Raw genomic sequence first — 21,543 nt, forward strand, 5'->3', positions numbered from 1 at the left:
GCGGGGTGAGGCGCTCGCTTCCGCCGCGCTGTCGCCGCGCGATAGGGCGGTACCGCCCCCCCTCCCCCGGCCCCGGCCCCGGCCCCGCCGGCGATGGCGGCCCCGCTGCCCCTGCCCGGAGCCGCCGCGGTGCTGGCAGCCCTGGCCGCCCTCCTTCTCCTCCTCCTCCTCCTGCTGGTGAGAGCCGCGCCGCGGTCACCGCGGGCCCGGGGGGGGCCTCCAGGGGCGGCCCAACCTACCGCCCCCGCCGTGTGGGGCAGGGGCGTCTCGCCGCCCCCCCGGGCCTGCTGAGGGGGCGCGGCGGGCCCCGGGACCCCGCGGGGGCGGCGGGGCGGGCCCGGGCCCCGGGCCCCGTTCCTGCAGCTGCTGGCGGGGCTGTGCTTGTGCGTGGTTTTACGCGGGGACGGTGTTTTCGCGAGGCGTGGGGTGAAAGGCCACGCAAACCAGGTGAAAATGGAGCAATTTCACCCTTACAGTATGTCATGTAAAATACCCTGGTAACGTGCTTTCAGGGTAACCGCTTGTGAGTCCTGCATGTTTCTAAGTGACTGAAATACCTGGCAAGTTTGAGAAGCCTGACACCTGGAAAGCAAAATTCTGCTGCCCATCAACAGTACCATGTCTATAGAGTACCCAAGTAAAACTACTCCAAAAACCAAGTTCTACAGATTTATTTTACCCATGCATAAAAACCATCCGAGCTCAGTTTTGCAAGCACATATGGCTGACTGGTCACGAGCAGTGCCATTGATTTCAGTGGTTCTGTGCAGGATCAGAGGCAGCACCAGCTTGTGTGGCAGGGATTACTTGGGGAGGGGGCAGTGGCGCTTGGACCACGAGTTTGGAGGCATCTACATGCTTTGCAGTTGAAAAAGCAAGGAGCCAATGATGCTGACAGTGCTCAGGGTAGGTGAAATGGAGTAATCAGACGGCATGAGAAGGTTTTGGTCTTGTGTGATTTGGTCAGCGGATGAAGTAGTGCACTGCTGACCCACCTCGTTACTGAAATATGTTTGGTTGCCTCTCGTAGCACATCCAACAGCAAGGTAAACGTTTAATAGAATGCTCAACGATTCTTTTCTTTTTCATCACAGGTTTGTGTGATTGCTCACATAACTGCCAGAGAAATGCCAACCCTTCACCGATACGAAAAAGAGAAATTCTTCGTAAATGCTGAAGGCAGGAAAGAATCTGTACCAAGTATACATGATCCCGCTACAAGGGAACTCTCTGTTGTTGTGCCTTCATACAATGAGGAAGACCGGTGTAAGATTTTTCTTGTTTTGAGAAAAAGAAGAAAATCTATCTGTTGTTACTCTAATAATGCAGAGGTCAGTTTATGTTAGCAGTAGATTCTGGCAGGCCAGATTACATATCTGATTTTGGACACAGTTTCCAGAAAACAGTCCAAGTACATTGAATTTCAAAATCAAGACCCTGTGTAACTTGATTTCTGCTGCTAAAAATATCGTGGGGCACTTGTAAGAATCCTCTTTATTCTAATGAAGTCCAGCAGAATGACTGCTCATTGCCCCTGTAAATGCTGTAAGGCAAGAAGCAGAAGAAAACTTGAAACTGATTTGAGAGCTTCCCACTCTGTAAACAACAGCAGCAGCTTCAGACAAGCAGAAAAAAGGATGATCTCATGGGTTCCTGTTTGGCTTGGCCATATATATGAGTACCTGAGACTAAAATGTGAAGACTTTCAGATGCGATAGAAATAATCAAGCTGTAAAGCTGTACTCGGGCTTGATGTGGTAGTACACATTGTCATTTCTTTTCTTGGTCAGTGAAAATGCCAAGCTGTTTGGGATTCCATTAAAAGAGATGTTGACAAATAAAGTGTATCTGGAGACAAGGTTGGCCTGGCCCTTTCTTGAGTCCAGTGCCTGTCTTAGTCCTGGTTCTCACATGCCTGTTTTTTGTAAGCAAGGTCTTAATATGCTTCATGTGAGTTTCACTTAGCTGTCTCTCTTTGGAGATAGAATAATCACCTGAGATGTGCTCAGGAATGAACATATACTGCAAAGACAAGGTCGAACGTCTTTCTAACCTACAGATAAATCAGCTGCAAAAGTAGCGCCTGTTCACTGGCCGAAGCATCGTGGCCAGCAGCCTTAGTAAGAGAAGGCATGTTACTGACTGGTGTAAGGAATTTCTCTTGTTGCCTTCTCTGTCAGCTTGCTTAAATAGATAAAGTCAGTAAGAATTATTTTTTTCCTTTAATGTTGTGTAGAGAATGACATATTTAAAAATGAAAAGTTCGTTCTTATCTTCAGAAGAAATGTTTCTCTCCTGTCTTACGTGTGTGATTTTCTTCAGTGTTCTTTTTGCATTCAGAAAGGACAGGACTTGGGAGTTACAGTGCTAAGCTTGTTTACTGAAGGTAGTGCTGTATGAAAGAGGCAATTTGCTCAGCTTTGCTTTGTGGTTGTTTTCGGCTTGCTTGTGCGGGTGCTTTTGGTGCTTTGCCTGTTACAATCTACTAACCTGACCTCCTCCACCTTTTCTTTAGTACCTCTTATGATGGATGAAGCTTTGGATTATCTAGAAAAAAGACAGGTATTTTCACTTTGCATTCAAAATTCATTATTTTTCTATTGTTTTTGTATAATAAGTCAGTGATCTATTAGCTTTGTTATTTTGCTGTATGTTAAAACAGCATTACTTAGCCACTTAGAAGTAATGCTTTTGTCTATTACCAGTTATTTTTTGATTAAATGCCAGAAGGTATTTTTTAATTAAGTGAAAATTTAATATACTACTATATGATGAAAAATCTTTGTATGTATGATAACTCTCTAAGACAGAGATTAAGGATTAACCATACATTTAGCTTTCTAGACTAAAGCCTGGTTTGTCCCAATAAGTCTCTTAAGCATTTGCTCTTCATTAGAATTTGTTCCGTGGGTAAGAAGCCCTTTGTAAAGGTTTGTGGGTTTTGTTTTGTTTGGGTTTTCTTAACAGTGATGTTGTTCTAAGCTTTCATCTTTTACAACTGAATTGATTTTTCAGTTCTAGATGGTAGCTGAGGAAAATTATAACAAGCTAATATAATGGAACACGCATCAAATACGGCAAACTTTAAGTATGCCGTGTGAACAAATGTACTGCATCATATCGGTGTCTGTTGGCGACCATGAATGAGTTAAAAACTGCTAGGGAGAAAAGAATGCTGATGTTTGAAAGACCTACTCCCTCCTTAAGAAATTGGACAAAATGCTTGATTTCTGTTTTTATTTTCAAGAAACGAGATCCTTCATTCACTTATGAAGTAATAGTGGTTGATGACGGTAGTAAAGATCAAACTACGAAGGTAAGAAAAAGAAGTGTCTTACCAAGTAATCAGAGGTGCGTGCGGATTTTTGTACAATGCAATGTTTTGCATTTATATTTTGATACTTGAAGGAGTTGACAATTAAAATTCATGTTTCCAAATACTTTCTGTCATTGTCCTATATGCATTGTGGGTGTCCCATGCACCCACGCATGCACATATAAGTCTTTTGCAGATATGAGTATTCTTGATTGGCAGCTATGACAGCCATTCTCCTGCAGCTGAAATTCTAAAAATTCTTATCTTCAATAAATTTCTTATTAAATATTCTACATGTGCATAGTGATATGAATGTGAACCTGAGGAAGCTAAAAAGCCTTTTAAAATAGCTGATTTATACTGTGATTGACAGAACAGCTGACATGTTGTGTAGCTCTTTCCCATACCCTTCATGGCATTGTTCATTTAAAAATCCTCATGCCATTAGTAGTATTTTCAAAATAGTTCTGCATTCTTCTGGTTCGACTTTGATGTATGCCGCTGGAAAGGAAGGCTGGCCAACTTGAGGTTTTTTTTACTACTGCTTGGAAGGTATTTGAGTTAGCTACTAAAATAAATGCTGTGTTTTCATTTATTTCCCTTAAGATTGTCCGTTAAGGATTGTTCGTATATATTTTTGACTGCTTTGCATTCCTTCTAGCATAATTTCTAACTAAGCACACTGTGGCCATGGGTGTCTAAACTTACAAAGACTTGAGACAACCTTCACAAAAAATTAGAGGGGAAAACTCATGCTTTCTCTTCCCCACAACAAGGAACAAAGTATGCATGTCCCTGCAGCGTGAATGGGATTTTAGATCACTGTGAATTTCTTGTTTAAAACCACAGATAGCAGCAAAACAAGTGAGAAATAGGTAGTAGTAGTAGAAAATTATTTTTCTTTGATTAACTGTTGGTGTTGGTGTAAAAGGTCTGTAATAGTATGATATAAATTACATTAGTATTGAGTTCTTTGGACTTGGGTCAGTGGGCTTTAGAATTGCTTGGGGGAATGTCCTGGTTTTATTGAACATAACTAGCTTCTTCAGTCTTCCTGTGTTGACTGTGAACTGGTTTTTATTTTCCCAGACAGACTCCAGCAAACACTGGCAATGTATTTGTTCCGACTGAAGTGGTTATAACTCAGTGCTATTAAATTTTTTTTAAAAGGGTGAGCAAATATAAACTTCTACCTTGATTCCTGTTTTTGTTTTACGCTGGTTTTTTGTGTGTCTATCAGGTTGCAATGAAGTACTGCAAGAAATATGGAAGCGACAAAGTGCGAGTGCTTTCTTTGGTAAAAAATCGAGGGAAAGGAGGAGCAGTCAGGATGGTAATTGATACTTTCATCTCCTCTGTCTGAACTACCTGTGCCCAAATGTGCAGAAGATAGAGCTGGGCTGACTGATGTTTTGAATTATCGGAATTATTGGAAAATGAGTGCAGGTTCTATAGACGAAGGCAAAAACTGTTTTCAAAATAAGCTTGGAAGCAGTATTCTCTTGCCCTTAAGATTGATAACAAAGAATTTTTTTATATGAGAATTTGAAAGAAAAAAAAAAGACTTGAATTTCATGTTCCTGTTAGTTCCACTTAGAAATAGGCTTGCGGTTAAAAAATCCAACGAAACAAAAAAAAAAAAAAACAGCAAACCACCTTTACAGATTAAAGGAAAGCTTTTGTAGAGAAAATACAGCTAAATTTGCAAACATTGCTTTCCAGGTCACAGCTATGGTTTTAAAAATGGCTAATGAACAAACATTCTCATCCAGCAAAGTCTGCGTGTCCCGAAGCCCACTGCTATCACCCACACTCTCGATAGCAGAACCAGCACAATTTATGCTTTTGCATATTAATTTTCACATAGATATTATCATCAAATCATCACCTTCTAAAAATAAAATAGCTGTTACACATTTAGAAGGAATATTTTTTCCTAAGATGAATGGCACCTTAATTTTATGAAAAAGGGTGGTATCATGCGTGGGTTATCAGTGGCTGTCTTTATCGGTGTTTTAAGCTCTATCTTTAACATGTCAATTTAATTTCTTTTGTGAAACATGAGTGAGTTTGGCAAATAGAGAGAACATTAAATTAGAATATATGGAGCTTTTGTAAGGGATATTAATTTTGAAATTATTCCAAGTGAAGGAGAACGATTCTCTGTGTGGTGTAGTTTTGCACTGCAGAGTAGAGTGGGTGTATATACTACTACTTCCTTGACATTTTTTTCCAGTCACACATGCTTGTTTACGACAGTGCTTTTGGCAAACCCATGGTTAATGGTTTTCCTGTCTGGACCCCTTAAAAAAATCGTCAAAGATTTCTGATCAAGAATATGGTAAAACAAGCTGAGAGACCTGTGTATCACAAATGTTTTGCAGTGATACTGTGACTTAAGACTTATTTTTCAAAACTAATTTAAGATTATCTCTTGAATTCTCTTGAAACAATGTTAGGAAAAAATAGCACTGCATCCTCCTTTCCACAGTTCAAGTGACAAAGAAAAGCTCTCCAGTGCAGTGGCAGCTGCTAGTCACTGCTTCTTTGTCCTCCCCTGTATAGCTGACTGTAGCAACTAGTAACGCTTTAGTTTGCAAGCTTCTCTGGAGAGGCGTTGTTAACCTTTCCTGTTCATGCATTCTGTCACTGTGGGACAGTACTCAGTGTGTGAAGTCTCTAGATGCTATTGCAATATAACTTGATAAATTGTTGTTAGTAGCAGAATATTAAGACTCATCTGTTGTGCTGAATCCTTGAGAGTCTGCTGTTCTAGTTACTGTATTAGGGTTTTGGAGCGTCTTGCAGCTAGCTTAAGACAGATACTGATTTCAAAGGTGTTGATTTTTATTGACTATTTTGATTGCAGGGTGTCTTTAGTTCTCGGGGGAAAAAAATTCTTATGGCTGATGCAGATGGAGCTACAAAATTTGCAGATATTGAAAAAGTAGAAGAAGGTCTAAAAAACCTTCAGCCGTGGCCTGTGAGTATCAATTCTCATGGTTTTTGTTTCATACACATGCATACAGATTGATTTTTGTAATTCTTTTCAACTTTTTGAGCTTTTTGAGATCTGGTTGAAGATCTAGGTGTAAGTCTGAAGACCTAGGTGTAAGCTTAGAAGCTGCAAGAATGGGCTCTCAGAAGGTAGCTTCCACAGAGTTCTTACCTCCTTTGCATTCACTGCGCCTATTGCAACGCAGTACATAATGTTCTATTTACCATTTTTCCTTTGAAGTTGTTCTATTTTGTCTAAATACCATGTGTTACCTTCTCAGTTAAAAACCAATTTTTTCTTTGTTAACTGTTTTGTATTTTCTTTTTATCTGCTGTCATCCTATATACCTTTAAGGGTGCATCTTAATTTCACCCTATTTTACAGAGGTTCACTTTTCTCAGAGTTGTTAGTTTAATGACAGTATTTGGAAGAACTTTTATTTTAAATAAAAATTCAAAAACCTGTGGAACAAGAGCTCCTCCCTGCATAATCATTCTCTTTTGGGTGCTTGACTTGAAAGAACTGAGGTTTATTTTCTGCTTAAACGCAGGGGAGTGAGGTACTTGTAGGTCGTTTCCCGAAGTGCCAGAAGCGATGTGCAGCTCTTCCAGCGGGAGCTGCGAGGGGTGCGCCTGTGCGAGTGCAGGACCACAAGTGTGGGAGCCGCCGGGCGGCGGTGTTTCCCTGATGCTCTCTGCTACCAAGGCAGCGGCAGCTGCTGGTTCTCCAGCATCAGACCTGCACTCTCAAATATAGTAGATTTGAGAGATTTCTTGTGAGAAGTAGTAGCATGAGAACATTTTGATCACATCTTTTATTTTGAGGTTGTATTTTTGGCTGATACCATGGCATTTTATTTGTTTGAAGGTACATCAGTGCAACAAGTACTTTATTCTGTTAGCCCTTCCACAGTGGAATATTTAGGGAAAACTTATAACTTTAAGTGCCTAGGAATGCTGAATGCTTATCTGTGGTGTGTAACACGTTTACTGTATGCATACCTCAGAGGAACAATGTAAGCTAAACCAGACCTGAATAAATTGCAGCAGTTTGTATGCACCTTATGCAAAATGTAACAAACTTTAGATGATCTGGTAATTGTAGAGAAGACTGGTTTTAGCCTCAGAATCTAGCAGCAGAAAAAGTGCAGCTACAGGAAGCAGAAAAGTATACTGCTTTGAAGTTTTTTATTATACAGTTCTCGGCACAGAATACCACCAATTCAGAAAATGTTAGTTTTAGAATAACTCTTTAATTTATATTCCTGTACAGAACGAGATGGCTATTTCCTGTGGTTCTAGAGCGCATCTGGAGAAGGACTCAATAGCAAAGGTTTGTTTCCATTTCCTGCTGTGTACTAATACCCAAATACCTCCATTATTTGATTCTGCTCTACAGATTTTACAATTAAATAACCAATATTTGTAAAAGAATGAAAGCTAAAAAATAGGAAGAGCTTGTCGTAAGTACAGCATGTGATTCATCATATGCAAGGGTCGTGTCATAGATTTCAGGCACTTTGAACTCGTGTCAGTTAGTGTTCCAACTTCTGGATTTAATTTCCCTAGCTGAGAACACCTTACAAGCAGAGCTTCTAATCCCTGACAGAATAGGTAGCTAGTAACGAGTACTGGGGCTGGAGTGGAAGGCAACTGATGTGTTCAGTTTTATTGATTCCCTTCCAGTGCAAGAGCCTGATCTGCAGATCTTGAAACCTGTTTAAAATGAGTTAGGGATAATTAGCAGCAAGCTGAAGAGTATCTCAATTCGTGGGAAAGTACTGAAATTTTTCTGTATTACTCATAGTAAAATTTTTGAGTTTTGAACACACAGACAGTACTGTTCTGTGTGTGGCTCTTGTGGAATAAACAGTGATGCATAGGCACACGGTCTTATCTGGCATCTGGTTTTCTGATGTCTTGGCAGACAGTAGTTGACAAAGCACAGGCATGGAACTTGTGTTGCAACAGACGCATTGCTGGACTAATTTTTTCAGCATCATTGGATGTGCTCATCATGTTGAATGTTCTCAAGAGTAAGCTTTGTTTATACTGATGTTTAATACTTGAAATTATTCTAAAATGTATACACAACCACTAAAATAGTTACAAAAGTTCAAAAGTAGTTACACTGGTAATGTTCAGCCTCTGGTAGATCTTTAATTTTTTATTCTGGTTTATCAGGTACTGTCGGAGTGGTTCACTGGAAAGACTTCTTGTAAATACTGCTGCGTGTGTGTTAGCATCCTCACAAAAAAAAAAAATCCAAAACCTTCATCATTATCAGAAATTAGGATAAATCTTTGACATGGTATTTGCGTGCTTGTAGTACAGAATATACTATTTGCAGTTACTTGTTATTTGTGCAGCCAGTGTATCCTGGAAATGTTGCTGCTACATGAAGACCATGTAGCTGATAAATTTGAGCCCAGAAAAAATACTTCATTGTGTGGTCAGGTACGGAATATAGGTAAACCTTCTTCAGTGCATTCATATTTATTTTCATCATTGAAGGTCTTGCTACGTGAAGGAGAGGAACTGGAACAGGACTTTATCTTTTAATGCAAAAGTACAAGTTTTAGGATGTGTCCATCCTTTGCTTCCTGTTTCATCCCATATTTCTGACTTGTTGATAAAGGAATCACCAACTGGTTAGGTAGTACTGCTCTGTTTGAAATACGTAGCCTATTTCGTCACCCAGCTGTTGGTAGACGGGAGAGGAAAGACTGCCTTTACCATATTGGAAAGAGATTCTTGTGTAGTGCAGTAGATAAAAAAAAATTGCAGAACGATCTTTGAGAAGTTGGGGTTTTTCTCTGGCTTAGTGGCATTTACAATGTTAGAATGAAGCTGTGAGAAGCAGCCATATGGGATTTATTATTAAGACCAGAATTTCACCCTTAAATTGAGTCTCAAGACATCAAGAATTCTGTTCTGCCTCCAGAATTGTTAATGTACATTAACGAATCCCTCGTATGACATGCATAAATGGTCTCTTTGTGAAGTAAGTGCACAGTTTCATTGGCTGACAGTCATGCAGCCTCTTAGAGCTTCTCTTTTGGGACTAGTAGCCTTGTGTTCTTGTTCACACAATGACTTACCTTCACCAAAAGAGCCAAAGAATCCACACCAGAGCCACCATTAACCTAGGCCTAGAGTACTTTTCTGAGAGGCACAAGCTAGGAATTTTAATTTCCTTAATCACAGAATCACAGGTTGGAAGGGACCTCAGGGATCATCTAGTCCAACCTTTCTAGGAAGAGCGCAGTCTAGACAAAATGGCCCAGCACCAAGGCCAGCCGAATCTTAAAGGTGTCCAACATGGCCGAGTCAACCACTTCCCTGCAGAGATTATTCCAATGGGTGACTGTCTTCACCATGAAAATTTTTCCTCTCATGTCCAATCGGAATCTCCCCAAGAGCAACTTGTGTCCATTCCCCCTTGTCCCCTCCATGTGACTCCTTGTAAAAAGGGAGTCTCCATCTTCTTTGTAGCTACCCCTTAAGTACTGGTACATGGTGATGAGATCCCCTCTGAGCCTCCTTCTCTCAAGGCTGAACAAACCCAGTTCTCCCAGCCTATCCTCATACAGCAGGCTTCCCAGTCCTTCAATCCTCTTGGTGGCCCTTCTCTGGACCCCTTCCTAAGCCAAAGGCTATTACATAATAAGCTGAGCATCCTCTCAATTTTCAAGTGAGGTTTGAAATTATTAGCTTTAAAGGCATCTCTTATCATCCAGAGGTGCTTACCAGTGTCGGCTCCTAAAGGTTTTGCATGGTATTTTGACTTGCAGTCAAAGATACAATCGCCTAAATGGAGCTTAAGACCATCAGTGAGTTCAGAATCTGTTTGTGGATCAGAGCTCTAGTTGTTCAGGAGCTGTCTTGAATAAAAGACTAGGAGGGGCCTCTGCAAACCCAGAGTCCAGCCTCCGGGTTCCATGGACAAACTTACCTGTATGATTGTTATGTCAAGAATAAAAGCGTAGCCAAAGAGTAGGCTGGGAGAACATTGACTAGGAACGTAAAATACATGTGTGAAAGCAAAAGAACAAAAGAGGTGGCTGTGTAACATTGCTGGAAATACCAAATGAAATATTATCTTGCACAGCAGCTGTTACTTTTGTCCTGTTTTCACTTGGTCCATCATATACTGCAAAAAAGTGCATTCTCTAATTGCACTCCCTTAAGTGCCTTAACATGGTGTGTGCAAGCTCTGGAGATCATACAGTCTTGAATGAAAGAAGTGGGTGGCAAACAACACGAGATGCTCCCATTTGGTTCGGTTTTTTTAATATAAAACTTTTTTTTAATTTTTCATGTCAGAGTAGCAGCTGGAACCTGTTTAGTTTTTAGCATGTATTCTTAAGAATAGCAGTCTTTATGCAGTCCTGCTGGCTTATTCTCCATTGTTTGTCCTAGTAACTTTGGAGTTTGTTGGACCTGTTTAACCAATTTTTGGGAAAACAGGAGGACTAGACAGAGGGACAGAGGGAGCTGGTAAGTGTCCAGTGGAATAGAGCATGTAGCATGCCATTCCCCTTCTCCTTCAGTCTTCTTTTCCTGGAGGAATTCCGAGACAACCATGCAGAAGATACTGTGGCTGTCCCACTCATTAACTGACATCCAGGTGCAGGTTCCTGCTCCACTTACTAAGGCATTATCCAGAATGAAAAGCTGCTCTGAATTAGGGAAGCAGAAAAAAGAACTTGGACTTCTCATATCCTAGGCCAGCATACTAACCATGTGCTTGACTGGCAAGTCTTTCCTTTTCAGTGGTAATTTTGTTTCACTGTAACAATTGAAAAGTTCTGGTTTTATTCCAGTGCAAAACAAAAACAGTTTACAAACTTTGAAAGCTATCACAAAACGGGATTATTATCCTGTAAGCCAGGTCTGTTCAAATACTTCACTCATCACTTAAATGAAACCATCTAATTTCTTGCCTTTTGTCCACAGCGCTCTTACTTTCGAACTCTTCTTATGTATGGGTTCCACTTCCTGGTATGGTTTCTCTGTGTCAAAGAGATCAGGGACACACAGTGCGGATTTAAACTTTTAACCAGAAAAGCTGCCTCAAGGACCTTCTCAATTCTTCATATAGAACGCTGGTAAATTCTTTCTGTTTTTTTTCTTTTTATTTTTTCTTTCTAATTGAACATGGTTTTGAAAAAGTAATTTCAGCATTGCAGCTACTATGAAACATTTGATGTCTGTGTATAAATCCTAGCTGCTCAGTTTAACCAATTATAGCACTACTTGCTTGGCAATTTAGATTTCTTGTTTTGCTAAAATATCCTGGTATTTGCTAAGAATTCTATTTTATTATTAAGATATACTTTAGGAAATAGTTGAGTATTTAATTTTAATCTTTCTACTCATGGTGATAGGGAGAAGGGGAACAGACGGGCTTACTAAGTTTTAATTTTAAAAGAGCATCCAACATAAACTGCAAGAAGGATTTTAAGACTATATGGCTGGATTTTACGTGCCAAGAGTTGACTCCTTGGCTCCTTGAAAGTCCATTTTACTTTGGCAGGTCGTATAGAAAGGACTGTGTAATACTGAGAAGCGGGCCATTTTGGTTTTGCCTCGTCAGAGCAACTGGTAATTGATTAGGGGAGCAAACAAAAAGAAAATCCCAAAGACTCTTCTCTCTTCACTTCTGAAAGAAATCCCAAAGAAACAATTTTTGATTGTGTTGTAATCCACTCCCTATTTCTGAGAGTCCTCTCTCCTTTACAGATATGAGCCATGCAAGCAGAGTAAGAAATGGAGAGAAGCTCTTATTATAATATGGAAAGTTAAGAGTTATTAATCCTATTCAAAAATTTTATCAGTCTATTTTTATGCATTGCAACCTCACAGTTCGGTGCTGTTTAACCAAAACATTTTACCTAAAATCCATATCTGATGTTCGTAATTGCTGAAGGCTCAAAGTGAAAGGAAATGCCTACTCTTAGCTTATTTTCCTGCTGGAATATTTCATGAGAGAACTACTGATAGATCTCATTGGTGTAAGACAGTAGAAAATGATGCAGCCTTTGAGTTCCTTTAGAGCTCTCTTTCATTATAATTTAGCTAGAATAGTTCCCTTAGGAGAGTGATACAGCCATGACGACTGTTGTGGGACTGAAACACTTTTTCTGCACAAATACCGTAATTTTTGTAAATTTCCTACACCACAATTACTGCTGAAAAGGATAGTGACAGTCCCCAGGCTTAATTAAGTGTAATCAAATCTTTTCAAACTACTGTCTTTATCCAAGAAAATCTCTCATGGGCTACTGCTTGCTGACAGGGAACAGAATTACTGAACAGTGTTCTCATATGAAAATGTGTATAAGCATGTGGGGAAAGTGGGTTGTTAAAGGAAACAGTAGTCATAAGTGAAATGTCTGTGATGTACAGACAGTTGGGATAATTGCAGTAGGAAATGATACAGGGACATCAAACATTCATCCCATAGAACCATACATTGTATTCCTTTGTACATGGTAATATAAGAATCTGAAATAGCCCAATAATGGAAACTTGTTATTTTAAACAAAAGTGGCCCCTAATATCTTTCCATTGCATAGCTTGCATGTAAAAAGGAAAATAAAAACTGGTTAGACATTGTGCAGTGGAGGTTTTGTACATGTCACGAGAATGAAGAAGTAAAAAAAAGAAATAGTAGTCAGTATTATATTTCTGATGACTTGGGACAACGGTGAGTCCCTAACTGGGCCACAGAACGACAGGGAGTTGCAGAGAAAACACTATCTTGATATTGGACAAAAGGCTCTGAGATCTGGGGTTTTTACCTCCTCTGCATCACTACACTGGGGCTGTTTGACAACTGAAGAAATTATTTGATTCTTTTTGAATCTTAAAGTCCCATTAGTGAAGTGAAGCTCCATTAGGTATTGAAAAAAGAATTCAGTTCAGTGTGGTCGGTGCTCAGGTGTTCTGGTAATGGAGGACAGTGCTGGGGAATATACAACAAACAAGCAGCATTTAATGGGATAAAAGCAATCTGAAAGCCAGCACCCCAGTCACTGAGTCTGTCAAGGGCTCCCCTGCTGCTGCACCAGAGCACGTGGTGAGCTGCTGAAGAGAATGAGCACAATCCCATTTCTGCAGAAGCCTCATCTGTCCTGTCTGCTCAAGTTTTGTCAGGCTAAGATTGTTTGAGGTACTACAGTGTTAAGTGAATTCTTATGCTAGGACATAATAAATATTTAGACTAAATATTAATACATAACATATTTACTCATGAAATTAGTATAAAATGACTATAAAATTGGCTATCTAATAATTCCTGTCCATAACTGTCAAGCTTACTGCTCGGTTAGAGTATAAATACGCACACACAATGGGCAGGATTTGCTTCATCGCATCTAGAGTGCATCTCCTTGTCATTTAGCCTCCCTCCTTAGACCAACAGAAGGGACAATTTTAGAGTATAATTCATTTCATCCTAATATAGGTCTCTAAAACATGCCAGATGAAGTGCAGCCAACAAATGCCCGTTTCCTGCCCTCGACTGTAAAGGCACTCTGGACAATTTGTACAAAAGGAATTATCTCTGCTGTAGATGACTGAAGTTCAGCAGGGTAAATTCAACTCGTATTGTAGTAATATGTAGAAAAAAACATGTGTCAGCTTGCTAGTGCCTCAACTGCGTCAAAAGAATAAACTATTCAGTAAATGCAGATTTTATTTCTATGTCTCTCAGCAGGCTGATAACATACTCAGTCAAAGAGCAAGTGTTAGGAGCACAGTCTCTTCCTTGGAAGCTGAACATCTTACACTCTGGTAATAGATATATCAACAACATAGCTATCGTGCAGCTAGGTTGGACAGGCTGAAAGATTTCTAAGTTTCCGTACTTAAATAGCCATCAGGGACACCAAAAATAAATGCGTATGGTGTTTTCAGTGTTTCACCAGCACCACCAATAAAATGAAGTCTTGTGTTTCCATATTCACTTTCCATATAAAAAAGAAGGGGAGAACATCAGGAACTTCCTTATGTGCATCTTTGACAGTTTCAATATGAGTTTAATCATAAGGAAATAACCAATATCAGCTGCATTAAGAATGAAAAACTAATTGCTTAGACCTTCACTTTTTTCTGCTTTCTTCATGCTCTTTCTAGTCCAGTGGATGTTGAAGATCACCTCTTTAACGTTAAAAATACTAGAAAACAAACCTCAGTTTTCTTCTTGCTGTGCTGAATTTGATTTACAGTTGCTTTTATTTATGAAATCTTAAAAGCAAACTGAAATATACAAGGAAAAATACTGTTTTATTATGGTTATCACATTATGGTGATAAGGATCATGTAACACTTTTTAAAGATAGACCAAGATATTTCCTACAATATTTGGTAAAACTAACACCAAAGTTTAGAAAGCATTTGAAAATTAATAGATACTGGACACCATTCTTATATTTGAGACTAAGAAATAAGCTTACATCCTAAACTAGCTTTTTTTTGGTGAGTGTTCTCACTGACATTTGTTTAACTCTCCTTTGGAGATCTGGCTGTGTATATACAAATACAAACCAAACATTCTTGAAATGTACTTTCTAAATAGCAAAGTTTTGACATTAGTACGAAATGAGAGCAACCTTTTGAACAGAAAGCATATGCTTCGCGTTTTAGGCTCTGAATCTGATTACACCACTAATCTGTTTTTCAGAAATGGATGGAGCACATTTTTTAAATTAAAACTTAAAAGAAAATTAAAAGGGATATTTTAAAAACATAATAGAGACAGTTGGAATTACTCACTTTCAGGCTCCAAAAAAAAGCTCTGGTTCCGCATCTACAGTCTTGACCTGAGAAATGTAACTGTTTATGTTAAATTGTAATGCACAAGAGGAAAACTGGAAAATTAAATGGTATCACTGGCAGAATTTTCCTATCCTAAATTTGGTCATCAGGTTTTTTTCCGACTACAAAAAAAAAATCATAAATTTTCTTCCAGCCAAAAAATGCCTTTTCTTACCTAGAAGAACTAAACATAGCAGTAGTTATGGTGCTGCCTGGAATATTGATAGAATGAGGGGTAATTCAAAACATAGTTTTAGTCCTGGTTTGATTGACATACTTTTGTAAAGTGGCAATTTATAATGATATTATGCAACTCAGCAAATCGCTGATTAGATCAAATTGTTGCTGTTACTTTTGTGTATAAAAATTGCCTTGCACACTGAACCACCCATGCTGCTTCATGTTTAAAACTCCAAAGCTCAATATAAAAAATTAATGTTTGTTTCTCCAGTTTGTCACTAATCTCTACATGTGAGTCTCTATATAAAAAATACAGAAAAATAATCATTCATATTGCTGCAGGGACTTTTTCCCACTTCTTTGGCATTGTAGACCAACACAAGCAGTGGAATGAATAGTTTTTTCCTGATTTTGTGCATGACAAGTAGAATTGTTTATGAACATCTAATCAACACAAAAAATATTTTGCTGTTATAACTCTGTCTGTTTTGTCTTGTGAAAAATCCTGCTCCTGGCAGACATATGTGGAGTTTCAAAAGCCCCAGTACAGCTAGAGCAGCACTGGCAGTCTAACCCTCTTGGCATCCAATTTCATTCATAGACCTCTTTGGCCATTGGAAGTTTTCTCTGCCCATTAAGAGTTTGCTGGAACAACATATCCTGGGTGTAGAAAAGTCCTGAATTCCAGTTAAAACAGTATAACTGAAGGCTTAATTGTGAAGTTTGAAAACTTAATATTGGACCAGAAAAAAAAAAAAAAAAAAAAGAGTCCTAATGAAATTTTAAAATACAGAATAACTGTGCAGGATAGATATTTTATAACCTGAAGCATTTTAAGGGTTCAGTTTAAAAGGGTTGAATTCCATTAAACACCTACCAGTTTGTTGTTCAACTGAATTTAGCCAGCATCATCTTAAATTGTAACTTAACCAAAAGTACTGCCTCACTGTAAACACAACCAATGGAGAAGTTTTTCTCTTTCTGTATTTTATACTTCATGTTTGCGGTAATTAACAGATAGTGGAGCCACTATAAGAAATAGTTGGTGTATTGTTCACACCATGTATTTTTGGGTATCTAACTTCGGGCATTCTAGATTGGAGCCTGAATTCATTCAGGCTGAAGCCAAACTTAGGTATTCTGAGCTCTGTTCCCCCTCCCCAGACACACCTACTTTCACTCTCCGCAGCAGGGTCTGGTGAAGTACAAGGTGTGAATAATCCCCTGCTATTTCTAAAAGCAGTTCTGTCACATGTTAGCTCGTCACAAATGGCTTCATGTCAAAACACATGTATTGCGCTCACCAACTCATGCACTGGTATTCCTTTGATCTCTCTAGGGTAGGCTCCAGCTGACATACCCACACTTAAATCATTACTATGGCAACTTCTGTGTGGTTCTTCTGGATCTGGTGATTTGCAGGACGGGTCTAATACTATCAGTGTATTGAATACATTGTTATCTGTATTCCCAATTAACTCTCACAGTATGCATATGAGGTGTACTGAAAGGTGGTGGGGCGCAGGGAAGGAAAGACGTGTAACCCAGCAGAATACTACGGAAGTCATTCTCCTTTCAGCTTTGAATAGGGTTTTTTTTAAATTTCAGGAAACGTTCACTGTTACACAAATGGCAACGACATGTAATAATGTTAGTGTTCGACCTGATTAATTCCCATGCTTTTAATCTTTTACTTTGAGCGTTGTAGTTCACCAGCCTATTTAATGTTGTTGTAGTGATGTATATGCTGACATTCCAGTAGGCAGTTGTCCATAGGAATTGTTGCAAATAACTATTAGTTCGCTAGGCTAATACTTTATGTAGCAATATTTTTAGAGCAGCTCATATAGTATAATTCATCAGACAATTATTCTGTCTCTCTTAAGATTTTTACTCAGTTAAGTAGTAAGTATTACAAAATTAGATTTAGTCTTAATACACATGACTCATAAACATTCAAAGGTGAATACATGAGGGTTTTGGCTTACAAATGTAAAATGTCAGCAAAAAATTAAATAATACCATTTCAGTAGAGGAGACCATGGCATAATTAATAAAATAATATTCGGCCCTCATTTAAAGAAAACAGTGAAATGGCAAGGCTGTTTGGAGCAGATTCAGTTCACTGAGGTAAAAAAACCCTAATTTATTCCTGTAACTTTTTTAGTGACAATTAAAAGGCCTGTGTCCTAATCAAAATCAGATTTACAAAGTGGTTCTAAATTCTCTATACACAATAACCATAGTCTCTGTAGATAACCTCTGCTTATGCTGCCTTTGCATGTTTTAATGCTGTCCAGAGTGATATCAATAGCTTTCCTGTAACATACACGTACAGCGCGAGTTCAGGTTGATGCATGTTTGGTAATGATTTTTCCAGCAAGCTGTGGTCTGTACTTCAGTGGGAACCTACGTGTCATACCTACGTGCACATTTCAGAGTGGCCTTCTGTTGTTGTATTCATTAATAGTTTTGCAGAAATGCACTGCACTGCTTAAAAGGAGAGGGTTGTTTGAAGTAGAGGGAAATAACATCTGAACTTGGCTAGCAACCTGCTAAAGTTTGTCTTTTTGCCTGCTCTTGATCACCTGCCTGCCCCTTTCTACCCTTTCTTTAACATCAAATAGGATTACCAACAACTTGAATTCAGGCAACCCTTGAAGCATGAAGGGGTAATGTTACTTTTTTGTTGCATACATTTTCTCCAGTGGCAAAAGATTTCTTTTCATTTCAAAAGAAAATTGTCTTGGACTTAGCAATGAGCATTTGAGGAAATTCTAAACTTATGAAGTTACTGAGAGAAAATGTGGACTAGTATTGAATTGTACTTGACTGCCTCGCAGCTGCATTTTCAAGACCTGTGTAAGCTAGTTCAGAACATCTGTTCCATTGACTTCAAACTGGAAACCTTATCAACAGCTTGGCTAAAACGTTTCCAATTCCTTAACTTCAAGGTTTAGTTCCCTGGGAAAAAAAAGTTTGTGTTTGGATATGTATTGAATCTAGTAGAAATCAAATGTGGATAGCCATTGACAGTTTTTTTCCAATACAGACTAGTATTTTTAGAAAAATTTTTACTGGGGACGGGTTGCTGTTTAGCTTAAATTCCAATTACTGGTATTCATTTAAGGAATAAGAACGTCCCTGCTGGCATTTGAAGACCACAAAGAGGGATAAAAAAAGACCTGGCAATCAATGCATATAAGAAATTTAACAAAAATCACCAGAATCTTCATAATTGTGATTTGCATTCACCCTTGTCAATAGTAGCTACTGGTAGTTTTGTATGCTGATTTCTACATGAGCATTACAAGCTGTAGTTGCCAAAACTTTCCTAATATCAAAAGCCTCAGTGCCTCAGATCCAGAAGGCTCACTTGATCATGCAGGTGCAAGAATGAAACACACAATTCTCTATGCAGAGAACTGAGAGGATTTAAACATATTTGGGACAAACTGGGCCGGAACGGGCAGCTGACTTAGAGTAGGATCACTTCCCCAGTTCCTATTGCTGCACAACCTGCAAACAATTGTGCCGGCAAAAAAGACAGGTCTCTCGAGGGTTTTTGTGTCATACATTAAGTGGTCACCAGGTAAAGTACAACTGTTGGTGAGGTTCTGCTATGTACAGTAACATAAATAATTTCTCACTTCTGTGTTGCTGCCTTTATTCTTGACTTAGAAAGTACAAGGAGAAGCTATCAGATCAGCGTCAAGCCACAGCAGGTGGTTGTCCCCTTTGATGAAACTGCTAGACATGTAGATTGACACTCCATGTTTGACTGCTTGGTCTTTAAAAATGTTTAAATCATGGTTGTGGCAGAATGAAAAGTGAGCGGTGTTCTCAACGCAGCGTGAGCTGTGCCTTCAAAAACAGGACACAGGGAAGTATTCTTGTCTGTATATTGGCTATGTTCTGAGCCATTCAGTTGGGGAAATTAATTTCCCTTTTATGTGCATCTGACCTGTAGAGCATTGGTATCAACTTCGTAACTGAACACCAACCTCCTTAAATCAGGCTAGGGATTTAATTAACAGTGCCACCATCTTTCTTTTGGAAATAAATGTGACTGTATTTGCTATTTCCTGTTCTTCTTCAGGGCATTTGATGTGGAACTTCTTTATATAGCTCAGCGCTTGAGAATACCTATAGCAGAAGTTGCTGTCAACTGGACTGAAATTGAAGGTAGGGGAATTGTTTATATTCTCATAAGATTCCTTACATGACAATCAGGAACAAAATATCTGAGTGTCTTCCCATATTTTACCCAGTTTTGATAACACACAGCTGTCTTTCCATAAAAATTTTGAATTTCATGTCCTTGCCAGCCTTCTGCCATGGCATGGTACGGGAAGAGGTGAAGGGGTAGCAAGGGAGAGGAACTTTTCACTCTCACGGGAGACAAAAGTGGGTAGTTCATACTGCTAGGACAAAGCACTGCTTTGGCACATCCTCTTGCTGTAATGTGTTAATAAAAACATTGACGCTGTAGAACACTGTCAGGAAGTCTGATCATCATTGTTTATTGATTCAACTCCATATCATTGTGTCTTGCCTTCCAAAATTCTTAGCCCACCTATTAAGGCTTCCTCTAGGCACCGCCTCTTCTTAAGATGTGATGTTCTCTCACACCTGTAGGGAGGTCTTTGTTACTGGGTTACTGGAAGGTATAGCTCCATACATGTTTCTTCATAGCAAAGCCAGCTTAAGAGGTACTGCTTGCTTCTGCTCACTTCTTCCCTCCCATCAAATGCAGTTCCTTCTTTTTTTCCCTGTCATTTTTTTCCTTTTTTAAATCTGAATCTCTTCTCCTCTGCACAACCCCTAAACAACACAAAGTATAATGAACTTCAGTGGTGATGCAGGGTGCAAGTGGACAACATCCTAACCCAACTTTACTAGAAATGTTTTCATTTAATGGAGTTCCACATGTATATTGCACATAACACAAATGTTGGCAGAGGTGGAAGAGGGCTTGGTTTCGTAGCATGGGTTCCTTTTACCTAGCCTGGAGATTGGCACATTCATAATATTGCTGTAAGACAATGTGGTGGTCCTCTTCTCCAAAGTTGCTAAGAAATAATATGCTTAATTATTGGTGTTCAGGTTCCTATTTACTGGAACAAAGCCGTGTAGCAGAGAGGACTGTGCATCTTGTGACGAACATGGAATTACTGTGCTGCTTGCAAACTAGAATCTCCCACCTACAGTATAATGTAATTACTATAAAGCAACAACTTTCGCAATATAAATTTTTATTAATGTTAAGGTCTAGGTTGTGGAGCTGAATGTGCTGAGAATGCAGAGGTTCATGACTACTTAAATGTGTGTCTTGCCAATGCTCATTTTTTCTAACAACGTCCTTCTGATTTTCTTCTTCATTAATCACAGGTTCTAAGTTAGTTCCCTTTTGGAGCTGGCTGCAGATGGGCAGGGATCTTCTTTTTATACGACTGCGATATATGACTGGTGCCTGGCAGCTTGAAACAAGAAAATGTAATTAGGTTATTTACATTTTCCAAATATATTATTATACTTAATGGAACATGAGAACAGTTTCAATCAAGTGAAGTGGTGATGAAAGCTGAGGTAATTCTTCGTTGCTCCTGTTGTATGTTTTCATTTTTGCAGCAAGTATATGTTTTATAAGATTGTCAGCAGGGAACTTGAACAATGTTTCGAAAAGAGAAAGCATTTCCAAAAAGATTTTTCTTATCTGGTAATCAGGTTTTTATCTTATTAAATCATAGCTTTAACGTGTCTTATAAATTCACTGAAATAAATATATCTGCTTTTGTCTCATTATACACTTGAAATTTCCTTATAGATGTTAAAAAGAGGCACTCAGTCCTACGTTGAGCAATATTGTGTTGTGAATGACCACAACCATTTGTTTCTGTAATATCTGGAAATATCTGGCCATATTGCAACGTGGCATTATCAATCATGGTTCATGCTGATGCATGTTTAGATTCAATGTTACGGGAATGGGTTTTACTGACTTACAACAGTAATGTTCATAAGGCTGTTCTAAGAACTTTCAGTAGTCTCTTGACATTCCAAATGTTTTTGTCTGAAGCTGAAATAGTTTGTCTGAGATCAAACTGCAGATCATCTCCAGACTGCAGAAGGCCCAAGAGAAAGTACATTTCGTTTTAAAACATTGTCTTTTATAAATATGTTTTGTTCATATGTACTAATTAATACTGCATGCTGAAGTCCTTGGC

The 21,543-nt window shown here is 38.9% G+C and overlaps 1 protein-coding gene across 3 annotated transcripts; it reads left to right on the top strand.

Moving 5' to 3' along the window:
- The first annotated feature begins 28 nt into the window (after positions 1-28).
- ALG5 (ALG5 dolichyl-phosphate beta-glucosyltransferase) lies at positions 29-21,119 on the top strand. 3 transcript variants are annotated; one of them, XM_064441005.1, is made up of 10 exons: positions 29-177; positions 1,095-1,266; positions 2,516-2,562; positions 3,248-3,316; positions 4,557-4,649; positions 6,186-6,299; positions 7,587-7,646; positions 11,273-11,424; positions 19,416-19,501; positions 20,708-21,119. In XM_064441005.1, exons 1-10 carry the CDS (start codon positions 94-96, stop codon positions 20,818-20,820), a joined length of 990 nt encoding a protein of 329 aa, XP_064297075.1. In that variant the 5' UTR covers positions 29-93; the 3' UTR covers positions 20,821-21,119. The 3 variants fall into 3 exon arrangements, with proteins under 3 accessions (XP_064297075.1, XP_064297077.1, XP_064297076.1); XM_064441007.1 differs by lacking the exon at positions 29-177 and adding an exon at positions 287-447; XM_064441006.1 differs by lacking the exon at positions 29-177 and adding an exon at positions 760-906.
- The last annotated feature ends 424 nt before the right edge of the window (positions 21,120-21,543 follow it).

This window comes from Phalacrocorax carbo, chromosome 1 (genome assembly GCF_963921805.1).
Source record: "Phalacrocorax carbo chromosome 1, bPhaCar2.1, whole genome shotgun sequence".
Taxonomy (NCBI): domain Eukaryota; kingdom Metazoa; phylum Chordata; class Aves; order Suliformes; family Phalacrocoracidae; genus Phalacrocorax; species Phalacrocorax carbo.

Coding starts and splice junctions, on each gene's coding strand:
- ALG5 (XM_064441005.1), top strand. CDS start 94: ATGGCGGCCCCGCTGCCCCTGCCCGGAGCCGCCGCGGTGCTGGCAGCC. Junction 1,267..2,515: donor ATACAATGAGGAAGACCGGT/GTAAGATTTTTC, acceptor CCTTTTCTTTAG/TACCTCTTATGATGGATGAA. Junction 19,502..20,707: donor CAACTGGACTGAAATTGAAG/GTAGGGGAATTG, acceptor CATTAATCACAG/GTTCTAAGTTAGTTCCCTTT.